The sequence below is a fragment of the Glycine soja genome, chromosome 5, assembly GCF_004193775.1.
Source record: "Glycine soja cultivar W05 chromosome 5, ASM419377v2, whole genome shotgun sequence".
Taxonomy (NCBI): domain Eukaryota; kingdom Viridiplantae; phylum Streptophyta; class Magnoliopsida; order Fabales; family Fabaceae; genus Glycine; species Glycine soja.
Genome location: NC_041006.1, coordinates 43,218,252 through 43,232,957, shown reverse-complemented (window position 1 = coordinate 43,232,957; position 14,706 = coordinate 43,218,252). Strand labels below are relative to the sequence as shown.

General features: G+C 28.7%; 1 protein-coding gene across 1 annotated transcript; it reads right to left on the bottom strand.

Annotated features, from left to right (window-relative positions):
* Positions 1-7,037: 7,037 nt before the first annotated feature.
* On the bottom strand, positions 7,038-8,096 carry LOC114413644 (21 kDa protein-like). Its single transcript, XM_028378145.1, has one exon. It carries the CDS (start codon positions 8,019-8,021, stop codon positions 7,377-7,379), a length of 645 nt encoding a protein of 214 aa, XP_028233946.1. The 5' UTR covers positions 8,022-8,096; the 3' UTR covers positions 7,038-7,376.
* Positions 8,097-14,706: the final 6,610 nt, after the last annotated feature.

Genomic DNA, 14,706 nt, shown 5'->3' with positions numbered 1-14,706 from the left:
GATAACAGATGAGATATTCTTTTACCGAAACGACGTAGTTTCTGATGTGGGTCGATAAACGGGAAAGGTTGTGAAATAATGGGCTCGTTTTTAGGGCTCAATATACGTAATGGGTCTATATCTATATGTCCAGCCCATACCGTATGCTAATTAATGGGCCTCAGGGTATCGTAATGGGTTGGGTTGGGGAACATAGGGTCAAAAGCCTACTTACGCGATTTAACTGAATAGTTAAAAAGCTCAAACTTAAAAATTAAATATTGAATTATTTGACAAATAAAGAATAACAGATATAGGCATAATTAATTATTTGATCAAAGCATCAAATTCGGTAATTATAATTTTCATATTTTAATTTCAGATAAATAATTTATAATAACAAAAACGGAGATAAAATTTATTTTAATATAATTAACAAAAATACTACAGTATCGTTAATATATAAATGAACAAATCAATTAATATTTTAATTTTCATTTCTATAAATTTATATAATAAATAAATACTAAAGTAATTTATTTTCATTAAAATTATTTTTCTGTCATAAAATTACTTTTTATTATATAACTTGATTATATGCATATAGAAATAAGAGTGAAAATAGTAATTGATTTGGTCATTTGTGTATTAAAAAAACTGTAGTATTTTTTGGTAATTATATCAATTGGTGCATTATTAAATTTTTAGTAAGTATTATAACAAAAAAAATATGAAACATATCACGTGTTGGATTCTCCGCGTAAAGTTGTAATTTTGGATAAACTTAGTAGTCAAACTAATAATTTTAACGTGGTCAATCAATACTCAAAAAAGACTCATGTCAGTAAATTATTTTAGAATAAACCCATATAATATTTTGATTGTGAAAATGGTTCAAATTGGTCAATCAGCTCTGGTGGTGTGCATAAGATCGAGTAATGGAAGAAACATTAGAATCTTCAAATGTGAAAGAATAAATAAGGGATTATCAAAAAATACAAGGGTAACAAAATATTTTTAGTTACAAAGTAAAAGATTAGAACAATATTTAAAGTTTCATTTTAAAAGCATAATGCTTTAAACTACGAAAATTCTTTTTTTACTTAAACCAGATTTTTAGCTAACAAAATAAAATTTAATTAATTAATAAGTTATAAGTAAAACATCTCATTGCCATGATTCTATTGTGGTGAGATATGAATAAAATATTCCCGGCATCGTCCACAATTTGTTGCTTGTAATTGTGTGTTTCGATTAGGGTGCAAACCTTACATAGATGAGAAACTTGAGCCGCAAATAATACAAATCTCATTTTTCTTTAGAATCAAAATTCGACAACTAAGATTTAATAAATAAAAATTAGACAACAAAGATATTGCACTGCAATTTATTAGTGATCTGTTTCCTTGATTAAAAATATTAACATTGATTAGTTTCCTCATATATCTTTCATAATAATTCAACTTCTCAGTCATGACCGTGTAAAATATTTTATAAATTCAATTAACTGAAAAATATGTTAGATATAATTTTAAAATTAATTGTTATAAAAACCAACAAAATTAACATATATTATAATTTGCATACCATCAGAATTTTTCACGCCTTTTTTTAACTAACATAATTAAAACTTTTAATTTCCTAATGAAACTCGGCGTATTTCTACAACAACAAATTTTAATCTTTTAAATTGACTATAAAATTAATTATCTATTGAAAATTGTACATCCAAACATTGTTTCTCCCGAAACATATATACTGATAAAATCAAATATAAATTCTCTTGCACAAACTAGCATGAATTGCCTAATTTCTTTTTTTCCAATGAATGCATATGCTATATTTAATCATATATATAAATAAATATAAAAAAAATCTTATTAAATACTACTAAAGTGACCAAAGTCTAATGATTAAAATATGAAACATGAAGTAATAGGGTGATATAGGCGATATTGATAAGGACTGTGCTGAACATCCGTGAAGCAACCAGCAGGCAACAGAATATATATTGATAGGTTTGTATCTGGGGACCATAAATAAATTAATAATCTCCATTTTATATTCTGCATGAGCTCTTCTCGTGAACCTTTATTAGCGAGCTGTCCACAAGGAAAATAATGGTTTTTGTGTGATGTGGCCAATTATTTGTCCCACTTTCACTTGGTACCTGCTTAGCTTCTAGTCTTTTCATTTCACAGCCTGCTTCTGTCTCCAACCTCAACTCCAAACCTTTCTGCTCCTGTCACTCTCCTTATATTTCTATGTTCATCAAACATTTTAATCGGTTGATGTGGTTTAAACTTTTTAGAGACATTATTCACATCTCATTCTTGTTTATTCACACATTTTCTGATTTATGTACGACTCTCAATCCATTTTCATTTATCTGTTGTCTAAATTTAAGAGTTATTGATTTATTTTGTGAAAGCAAACATATAAAGTTGTTTAACTCTATAAAACATGTACGAGTGATTTCAATTAATGAAAATTAACAGTCGATTCACTTTGTATTTTGACTTCGTTTGCAGTTTACACAAACACAAATCTATTTGTTTCACTTGATGGCCGACAACCGTAACGTTATTTGCAGTTTTCAATTCATAGATAAAGATTATTCACGCGACAATTTTTTTTTTTTTTATATTTCAGTTTTTTTTTCACACATTACCAAAAAAGTTTGACAACTTATTTTTTGTTTTTTATGGGAAACTTGGAAATCATGAGAAATAAAATTGGTCAAACTGACTGATGACTTATTGTTATATTATCGCGAACTAAAGTTTAAATTTAAAAATTTAAGTATGGGGTGAATTTAAAGTAAACAAAGCTTGTTCCAGGAAAAGATACGGAGCAAAAATAACTAATTCTCAAGCTGGTCACAGGTTTATTCAATTAATTTATCTGCACATACCAAAAGACAAAACCTTGATTTAGCTTTATAGCTAACCCAATAATTAGCAAGCTCGAAATAATTTCCTGTACCATCTGTGTCATGCTTATACATAGAATGATAATAAACATTATACATGTACTGCTACACTAATTACATAGGTGTTTCCTCGTGGTTGCATTGCCATGATATTAACAAATAAAAAGCCCAAAGCATAGAGCCAAAATCCAGGCTGGTGTATCTTTACGGCTTATACGCACGCATATAATTGTAAAACTACACCTAACATAAGCACTGTCCATTAATATTCATTCAAATAAAAAGTGCAACCATAAAATAAAAACTATATATCAAAGAGAAAGGAGCAGACAACATCTTCTTTATCTTTATCTTTATTATTAAAAAACAATTAAATTAAATTATGTATATAAAGAAAAAGGGCAAATGCTTTCCATAAATAAATAAAAATATCACGTAGGGCAACACATAATTTTTTTTGGCGAATGGCACTACATAATTTGTATTAAAACAATACAATAGAATGATAAAATTAAAGAGTGTATCAATATTATGGGGTAAATTTTAGTGGGGAAAAGATAAATTGAGAAATATAGACAGTAAATGGAAATTTTAAAAAAAAAATCATAGCAATAGGTGAAATACTAATAAAATTATTAATCTAATGTGACAATTGTTATAGTGATAAATTATCTTAAGAGAAAAAATGATTTTATTAAAAAATTTAGATAGGCCTGAATCCGACCACACTGCACTAATAAACAGTTAGTTAATTCGTATTGGTGCATCTTTCTGAAATAATACTTTATTGAATAAAGCAATTACGTCGATCGGTTACGTGAGTCATTAAAACTATCTCGAGTTCTATTCTCGTATGTGATGAATTAGAGACGAAGAGTAATCCAAATATCTTCAGCACCCAGACTGAGTTTAAAAACCTATTTAGGTGAGGTACGTAGAAGTAGATGGATTATTATTATTATCTTTTCCGAAAAATAACTTGTTGTTTGCACGTAATCTCGTTACGTGCTATGATCATGTATAGATAGAGTCAATTGGATTCTCTATTAATAGACTGATTAGACTGTTATATACTTTCTCATCAAACAAATTAAAAGTTAGGACTAAAGGCGGCCCGTCACATTCATATATCTTCATGCACTGTGTTTGTCTCTTGGAAAATATTTCGTGCTAATAGAAACTTTCTTTTTTTTTTTTAATTTTGAAGTGTATTTTTAATATGCATATAAAAATGCCTTTAAAAAATATGTATATAATTATATATTTTATGATTTCAATTTTTTTATGTTTGCTTAAATAGTTGTAGTACAAGTGGATTGAAAGGGATAAAAAAATTATAAGATGTATAAGATAAAAATGTTAATGGAAAGGAAAAAGAAATATTCGTGCATGGGACATAATCAAGAATATCAATCATGCATGGCCTATGAAAAACAATGGAAACCGATTGATAAAGATTGTCGTGGACCCTCCGGATCAGCTCGTTTAAATTTGCGTACTGAATCATGTTTTTCCATTATATGATTGAAGAAAATTATATCCCTATATTCGATGATGATGATCATCATTTGTGTGGTTGCAATTCTTCAATTCATCTGCGTATATTAGTAACTGTCAACTTGCAGGCAAAACTCATCCATTATTGACAAATATACTAGGTGTTTGGGTCAAAGAATAGGAAAAGAGGAATGGCAAATGAAACAAAAACAACCAAGGAGAGAGGTTTTAAGGTCTTGTTTGTTATTGTTTTTCAAAAATGATTTTCTAGTTTTAAAAAAAATTGTTTCTTAAGCAAATTTAAAAGTTTTTTACCCTTTAGTGTATTTTTGTTTTTCAAATTATCCACTAAACACTTGAACAAAAAAAAGTACATGAAAAAAATATAGAAGTTAACGATGAAAAAACATCTTTGCAAGAGGATCACAATTTGAATTGGAAACAATATTTCATAATTCAAAAAATATTGGAAGAGAAACTATTTGCTCAACAGTATACAATTGTTTTAGAAAATATATTTTTAAATAAAAATAGCGAGAAGAGAATCACAAAACTCTACTTTTTCTTATACCTCTCTAGAAAAATAGTTTAAAAACCTTTATTTTTTTCTTCTTCTTCTTCATTTTTGAACTCGACAAAAGAATTTTAAAACCTTAATTCTTCTTCCTTTCACTATTTTAGAACCATACAAGAAATTTTGATTAAAAAACTTTGTTCATTTAATTTTTTTCGGATCAAACATCATATATGAAATGTTTGGATAATGAAATAAGAATTGTAGGGTAGAATAATGAAATTACAATCTTACAAATAAAATTTATTTCAGATTATAAGATTTATGTTTGAGTTGTATAAAGATGCGGACATAAAATTACAATCATAAAATCATTCTTAATTTTATTGTGTAGATATATGATATAAAATTTGAAAATAGTTGTAATAATGTAACAGTGGAGGTAATAAGAGCAAGATCAAGGGAGATGCCAGTAGTGATAATGAGGTGATTAAAATGATAGTGATAGCAAAAATAATAATGATAATAATAATTATAATTATTGATGCATTGACAATGTGACTCAGTAATAACAATGACAATTATAGCCAATAGCATAACCAAAAGTTTAGTTAAGGAGGACAAGAACAAAAAAACATAATTTACTAAAAACAAGCCATATAAATAAAATATGTAATTATATATACACAGTATAAAATAATATATGAAAAAATAAATGAATAAAATAATTTTAGATAATTATACATGAACACCTCAACAATATAAACACTCTATGTATTATTACCTATTATTTTTGTCTATTTATCTCTTTATAACATCATATTATCCATCATGTATACTTACATGCAATTCTATATTTTCTTTTTCTAAGTGTCAATGAACATGTCCATACATGCACATTGGCATACCTATGTTTATTTAGGGTAGATAAATGTGCCTCTCATTTTAATAAAATCATAAATATTTATTTCTTAATTTTATATTATGCATCCCTAATTTTATGTGTTTATTTTGAATCCATCATCCAATTTCATGTGAGGCTAAGTAGATACAATCTTTATTTAATAAAATCATAAATATTTATTTTTAAATTTTATATTTTACCCTCTCATTTGTATGTATTTGAACTTAAACAGTACCTTATTATCTTAATCTTCTTGAATATTTATTAGTTTTTTTATCTTTATGTATAATTATTATTATTATTATATATTTTTTTAAATAGTCTGCCCCACTGAAACAAAGTCCTGGATCCACCACTATCAATGCATACTCCTTCAATATTTTTCTTACAACCATTATTTATTGATGATATGACATACATGCAATAGATTAACATATCATGTCACATGCTATATCACTCACATGATATATATCTTTAAATGCATATTGTATTCGTACTAAATGATGATAGAGACTATTTCAAACAGTTAAATTTTTTAAAACAAAATATCAAACAAAAAATGAAAGGCAAACAAAAATAAATCTTAATTTTATAAGGAATAAAAACAGTTAATTTTAAATTAAAAATAATTTGTATATATTGTCCTGTAATACAGTTTTATACACACATTCAATATTGTCACATTACATTAACAAATAGAACGATGCAATAAAATCACATTGAGTATTTGCATAAACAAATATATTATAATATACATAAATTAATAAAAATCGGTATTAATATTTTTTTTTAATTCGTCATCACAAGGGTGAGCGGAACCCACGAGAGCTGGATTTAGTGAAAAAGAACTAGTCTCTTACAATTTAGTAATAAACTAAAATTTAAATTTCTACTAACAAAATTTGGTGGTTACAGTGTCAAAACAAAATTATATGTGAAAAATATAAAACACATGTAGTGAAAAAAAAAAGTTAAAGAAGAGAGCTTGTCCATGCTCTTGCTACACCAGTCTTGACTACTTTTTCCACCAACCATCAATTTATTGCAGCCAAGTCAAAGAATCTTAAGTGAGTTGAGAACAAAGAAGCTCATGAATGTTTCTTTTCTTTCTTTCTTTTTTTTAAGGAAAAACGTAGAGAGTTTTAACGTGTAATATATACTGAAATTTAGAGTCATTCTTTTAACTGGAATAAAAACACAAAAAAATGATATACACAACCCTAAAAATTTAACCTTCCTTAAAGCATCAATAACCACAACAAACTAAAAGTAACAAATAAAAGTTGCAAACTCTACTTTCACTTGATATTTTTGTTCTAATATATATCTACACTCTCCATTCTATCACGTGAATGAAGTGATGCGTTTCTCCACTTTCTTGCGTGACAGCAAATACTGTCTACAAGAATACCAAAATTTACATACACCCCCCCCCCCCCCCCACCCACCCACACAGACACTGCACTTTTTGTTTTTTGACGGAAAATTTAACACAATCTATTCTTTAACTTGTAAATCTCGAAAAGTAATAAAATCAGACTGTAACACAATCAAGGCATTCCCTTGTTGGCGTAGGAGTTGACGAGCGCCAAGGCATTGCTGGTGAACTTCTTGACGTTGCTGACGCGATCGCATACACCCGTTTTCATGGGACAGTCCGCTACGTCCTGGAATCCATCCGTACAGGTCTCTTCGTCGGTGAGTGCGGCACTCAACCACGTCTGCACGTTGCTCATCTGGAACAGGAACGAACTCGCGCCGGCGCCGGCGGATCCAATCTGCCGCATCTGCTTCAGCGAGCCGCGGATTTCGTCCACGGCGTCGCCCAGATTCGAGAAGCAGTCGTGCAGAGCAAGAGCGGCGCGCGTGCTTCCGCCGTAGTCGGCGTCGCGCGTGAGGTTGGAGACGTAGGACGCCGCACGGTGAACCTTCGAGAGACTTACGGCAATGGCCACACGCGCCAGATGGCCGGGGTTCTGCTGCACCGCATTGGCGTAGCGAGAGAGGGAGGTGAAACACACTTCCGGGTAGAGCGTGGTGTTGCAGCTAGTGCGGATGAAATCGGCGTCGCGGTCGCCGTCGCCTGCAGACGGTGCGCCTTCGTCTCCGGCGGTGGCCGTCGGGTGGAGGCTGGAGAATGCGGCTGCGAAGAGGAAGAGGGAGAGAAGGAGATGGTTAAGCCGTTGGGTTCTCATTGTTTGGTTCTGTTACGGTTTGTGCTGTGAGTTGTGAGTAGTGTGTGTCCGTTAGAGAAAGAGAGAGAGGGAGGGGGGGTTTTGTAGGCAACAGTTTCGTGCGAAATTACTTTATGCTTGTTGATTTTGGCTAAAATAACTATAATGCCATCGAATCTTTTATCTTTATCTGAAATGCAAGGTACTCCTTTACTTAATTACGGGTTAGTTACCCTGCATAGCACAAGTCACAGCCTCACAGGTGGCGCCTTTATTTTATTTATTTATTTTTACTGAAATCATACTTAAATTAAAAAGATTAGAATCTGACATAAATTAATAAATCTTAATCAGATTTAATATACATTTAAATAGATGTAGAATTGATAATAATTTAAACTTAATTTAAACTTAATTTAAATATAATTATCATTAAAAGTATGAATATGAGATACTTTCAAAACAAAAAAATACATCTCATTTCATGGTAACGGCATATACAGGAATCACCTTTGACAGTAAAAAAATACAATAGTCACTTTTTTGTCATTGAATTGAATCTACTTAACACTCAATCAACCAACACATACAACACTGTACAAAGGTAATAGATAGGTTGTTTTATAAATAAAAATATATGCAAATATTTGAATTGTGTCGAATGTTTGGATTTGGATTGAAAGTGATTTGTTAATATGAGCTTGCTTATTTTTATGATTATTTGAAAATATAATCAAAATGCAATCTGTTAATATATTTTTTCCAAAATAAAAAAGTAGATATGTGTTAGCAAATTATTATAGATTTGTTAAAGTATATTGATCTCTTTTTTAGAATGAGTACTTTAGTAAGTTAGACTTTTTACTTTCTTAAATTATATTTGAGGTTTATTTTGATAATACATAGACATAGTTACTACTCATTCTAAAAACAAGTGAGTATATATTAACATATTTTATATTAAAAACCATACTCTCTTTTCTTCGTTTGTATTATTTTGTTTTTCAGGTTAAATAAATATTGGGCAAAATTATGTATTAGTTTTTTTGTCTATTCTTTTTTATTCATAAGAATTAAAATATATTAAAAAATTTACAATAATTCATATTTTATCCATAAAAATTAAAAATAAATATTAAAAAATTTATAATAATTCACATATTCAACTCAATCAACTTAGTTAGATTTTTTTAATCGTGTATCCCTCCTTGAAGGCATTGAATTGTTAATTGAACGAACAAGAAGAAAAGTACTCATGATGCTGGAAATGATTTCCAGCATGTTTGCCTTTACGTTATTCACGAAGAAGTTAATTAGAAGTTATAGCTACTACGACTTTGGCAAAATTGATAGTATAATTTTCCACATTCTGGATGGGCAACCAAACTGGCACGTCAAGAGGCATCTTTAGCATTTAAAGAAGTTCATTCGTGGTTGATTTATTTATGGTACTAACTGTAAGTTGCGATGCCTGGGAAGTTTGAGGGAAAAAAACAAGTTACTACTCAAATGATTTGTCTTTTTTGGGTACGAATTACTCAAATGATTGATTAAGAAAGAAAGTTTGAAAATAATTTGACGTCTTTATTACCTGCATTTTGTTTGTTGTGACTCGTGAAGAAAGTTTTGGTTGAAAAATAGTTTCTGTCCGTTAGGGAGTTTTTTCGGCTTTAAGGAAATCTGAATTCACGCGACAAAGGCGAAAATTATCTTTAAGATCCATCATTACAGTCATAACAAGTGTTCCATATATTGTATAAATACTTTTTTAGTTTAAGTAAAATCTAAAATAAATAAATAAATAAAAGGAGAAAATGTTAAAATTTAAAATTAATTAAATTGAGAGTATAAGTGACTAAATTTTTAATATATAAAAGAAAATTGTAAAAGTAGTAAAGTTAAGATTTTAAAAAAATATTAAAATAAAAATTAATAGTAATCAATAATTTTGAATTTTTTAAAAAAATATGTAAAAAAGTGATAAATAATGATAAAACATGTGTTATAAGAAGTAAAACTTAAAATTGTTTATATTTAATAATAAAACCTAAATTTATAATAAAAAAAGTTGGCTTATTTTTTTGGGTTCATGTACTACTTTGTGTGATTTCGAGTTTTGACACTATGTTATTTTCAGTTATTTAAAATTTTCTATTTTCATAATTTATTAAATTTGGTCTCCTATTAATTTATATGTACTTAAAACTTCCAATTTTTCATTTCATTTTTACTTAAAACTCATCACTAAAAATATCGAATTTCATGTAAAAGATAAAAAAAATCTTATAATTTATCTTCTTCAAACTCTAATATGTTGTAATTTTCTATTCCAATAATTAATGCGAGCTAATATTATAAGACAATTATATTAGTTATTTATCATTAGTGTATGCGATCAAATTAAGTAAGTTCGTTACACAACTAAATCATATGATATGAACTTAAATTGACATATATCAATATTGACACATTAGAGGATAATGAAAACTCTATTAGGTTAACACACTATAAAAAAGACTATGATCACCAATATATTGAGTTGTCACATATAGTTTCTTTTCTCCCGTGTGAAGAGTTACGAAGATCCTATTAAGGAATTGAATAAAGAAATTCCTGTTGAAGAAGAACCATGAAGCCACCGGTTCGGTTATCCGTTCTGTAACAAATCATAAGAAAAATATATAGATAAGAAATCACCTACGGATTCAGATTCCATTAGTTTTGTTTGATCAATCATTATAAATTGAAGTATTCTTAAAACTCTTCTTGATTTAACGGTAATGTGTTCCTTGTGGTTATAATAGTATTTTATAAGGGTGCTCTAAAATTCCAACATAATCATCATACAAATTTTCCAATTTTATTAAGTTTTCCTAAATTCCTTACTTTTAAACTTTTTAATTTATTTCATATCTCAAGTACTATATCATAAGCCTTCAAATATTTGGATAGAATATTTTTTTAAAAATTTTAAGTAGAAGAAAAAAGAAAGAACTAATTAATTTGAAAAATAGAAAATTAAAATTCTTTACAGTTTAAATTGAAGGAATAAAAAAATATAATTAAGAAAAAAATGTATAAATATATGTGTATGAAAGTAACACAAAAATAACTTTTATATGTTCAAGATTCGAGAATTTTCTTGTTTAGGAATGCGTACAAAAAGAAACTGGACTTCGTTAACACACAATTAGATTTTCTCTATATATATATACAAAAAAACGGTACTTAGCTATAAGAGGCCAGGTGTTTTATTGTATTTCTTCTAATATTTCGGTGATATGTTGGCATGTAATACGTTCGCTACGTGAACAAAGTCATAGTTGAAGCTTATTCTTTTTTTTAAAAGAGGATAAAAAGAAGATTAAGGCAATAAAGCCAAAAGACAAATAGATTAAATAATAATACCTTACAAAGATGAGATCTTTTAGTTCATTCTTTAATATATTCATATAATGTAAAAAATATACATAGTTAAATGTAGAGCTATATTTCATCATCTGCGATCAAGGCCAATTTAAAAATGAAGGACTATCTCTCATTTGGCTCAGAAGACGGAAGAAGCAAAATAATGGCAGGCATGTGTAAGTAATAATAGGGGAAGAAGATGGGCGTTGCTTGTATAGGAAAAACTAAAAATGAATAATATTTATAGGCAGGTCTCAGTGAAAGCAACTATTGTGCGTGGTTTCAATGTGAACGCTCTTAAATAGGAGCAAGTGTTCCTTACATCTATTTTCCCATTGGAGTTAGTCAAGCTCCATTGCATGTAAAAGAAACGATTCCTTATAGAATATTTGAGATGCAGAGAAATAATGAAAAGGCTTTTTTCATATATAATTTAATTATAAAACAAGAATAAGCACCTCGTTTAAGAATTGAAACCATTGGAGGAAAAATTAACTTGAGTTCTTAACGGCTGTAATGGCATATGGAACCCATTAAAGTTCACTTAAGATACTTATTAAGCAACTCACCGATTTCTTCTTATAAAATTGAGACACCCCTTCATCATGATTCAGTACTCAAATCTTGCCGCACATTTTTATGCGACAAGCTCAAATTTTCAAACAAAAAAATAATCGATTTTTGAGAATTGCCAATAAAAAAAATAAGTAGCAAAAATAAATAAAAAACCCTTCTCAAACAGGTTTATTTTGTTCAACTTAAATTAAATATAACATCTGAATATAACGAGGTTGAGTTGCATGGAAAAAGAAAATTCGATTTGCAATGTGGCATGGCTCATTGTAGTTGAAGTATGTAATTAAGTAGCCGTACATTATTAAGCGATGGCGTCCACTACAATAGATATGACCTGTGGCTATAACCTAATAAAGCAGTGTGGCCTGTGGGCTGTTAGTTAGGAAATTAGATATGAATGTTTCTCACTCTTTGCTCCCTATGCCTCAAGCGTGAAACTTTTGTTCAACCTTTTTCTAATAAAGTAATGGCTTCCCTTCCATTAATTCCACACACCCCATTCAGTTTCAAGGAAATTGACAATCATTCTGGGAATTAACCTTCCCCACAATCAAATCCCGCAAGGGTCTTTTCTCTCCTGCGGTAAAGATCATCATCAATTACCCTTAGGATTTAAAAAATAACTTGTGCATTGAAATAAAATGTAAAAACCATGTCATGTCCGAGTTGGTAATGCTTGAGTTGAAATTCTTTACATTTGGCTTTGGTTTGCTTCTTTTCCTAACCAGTCTAAGTGGGGGACTGTAAAAAAGGGAACATAAAAGAAAAAGCGAAAGTTCATAAACTATATATAATTATTATACCCACCACCATTCAAGCAACTATTTGCTCCAAATTTAAGCACAGGGGCAACTAATGCAACATAATAACATTTTCAAAAAGCTACGAGACTGGTGTGTTCCTTCGTTAGAGCGATGCTCACTCTCTAATACCACGTTAGCTTCAATTAACAAACAGCAGATAACTAGCACAAGAAAAAAAGAACATCATAATTTTGATTTGAAACCGTGGTGGTGGGGGAATCCATTTGACAAGAGCATCTTTACTTTATCAAATAACGGGCTCAACGGCGTAACTGACTCTTCTTTTCATCCACAAAGTAAAAGACAAGAGTACGCACGCAAAACTTTTGCTACTAGAGTACTAGTGTTTACATTTGTTGCCAGACATTATTTATCTTCGAACTTTTTTTTTCTTGAACATAAGAACTCTTCTTTGGTATACTAGTTAACACCTTGTTTGGTGGTGGTAAGCATGGAAAGGAAAGGAACAGAACCAGGATGATAGGAAATAAAAGAAGATAAATAAATAAGAAATAAGTACATATATTTAAGAAATCTATCTCAATTGATTGAACAAGTGTATATTATTATAAATTTCTTAATATCTAATAGAATAGGTTGATGAAAAAATAAAAGAAGATAAATAAATAAGAAGTAATGTACATACACACTATTAAACAATCTAATTCAGTTGAGTAAATGTAAATTATTGTAAATTTTTTAATATCTAATTTTTTATTTTTACATAAAAAAATTCATATATTTTTCTCATCACCCTCTCAAGCAAATATTCCTCTAACTTAATATAGTGAGATAATTTTTTTTATTTGAGAGAAAATAATAAATATTGATGATTTTATCTTATAAATAATGTTTAAGAATAAAAAACTCAAGTCATTAAATTTTTTAAAAACTCACATGATTTTTTAAACTAGTCATTTTACTATATATGTCCTATGTGTGCATGTGAAGCAATTATAATTGGTATAAGACACAAAAGGCTTAATAAGAGTGAGAATAACTCCTTATGAAAGTTATCATTCAAGAAAATTCCTTAAAAGGACTCTAATTTAAGAAAATATTAAGAAAAACACTCATTTAGTAGGAGCTCCTAAAAATAGTTTCATTCAACTATCATTCAAATTTATAACAGAAGTTGACTTATATATGTAAGTATTAGGTATTATATCATAAATTAAAGTTTTGGTTTTCGTTAATTATTTAATATTGTTTATAAAATTTTCGAAAGCAAACCATTTTGTCTAAGCAGACAATAGATTTTCGTTTAAACCCTTACTTCGAATTTGCGTTAAAGACTTTTTCAGTCCAATATGACAATTATAGGAAAGAGTGTGCCCTAACATTGCCTAAATAGCATTCTTATCCAATTATAGGAAATTTAACGATGTAGATTATAAATTATTATATATGATAAAATAATTAATTTTTATAATAACTCTTTCAAAAGTTATCCTATACGGAGATATTTCTAATTATTTGACAATATAATTTTTACAGTCACGATGCACGAAAATTAATCCCAACCTTTTATTGTTGAAACTATTGATTTCATCACATCATTCTCATGTTGAGTATAATAACATGACTCATCGACGTTGTTCTTTGCTACATTTGATGATATAGATCCACCACCTCTTCAACTTAATTTTCACTTGAAGAATGCTAGTAACACTCTTTCTATAATTAATTATAATTTTTTGAAATCATCAATTATGATGGATTTTGATTCTCATTTAACATAAATCAGGAAAGAAAATTATTAAATGAGAAGAAAAACTTATCAAAAATTATGATTTCCAATAAATTATAATCAATCATAAAAATGTCTTAAAAGAAATGTTAAGAGTGTCACTAGAATTTCTCTTTCTACTTGTATAACTTTCGGTCAATGAAAGATATTTTTTAAAACACAATATAAG

Bases quoted from the DNA above. Each gene is read 5' to 3' on its own strand.
- LOC114413644 (XM_028378145.1), bottom strand. From the start codon at position 8,021: ATGAGAACCCAACGGCTTAACCATCTCCTTCTCTCCCTCTTCCTCTTC.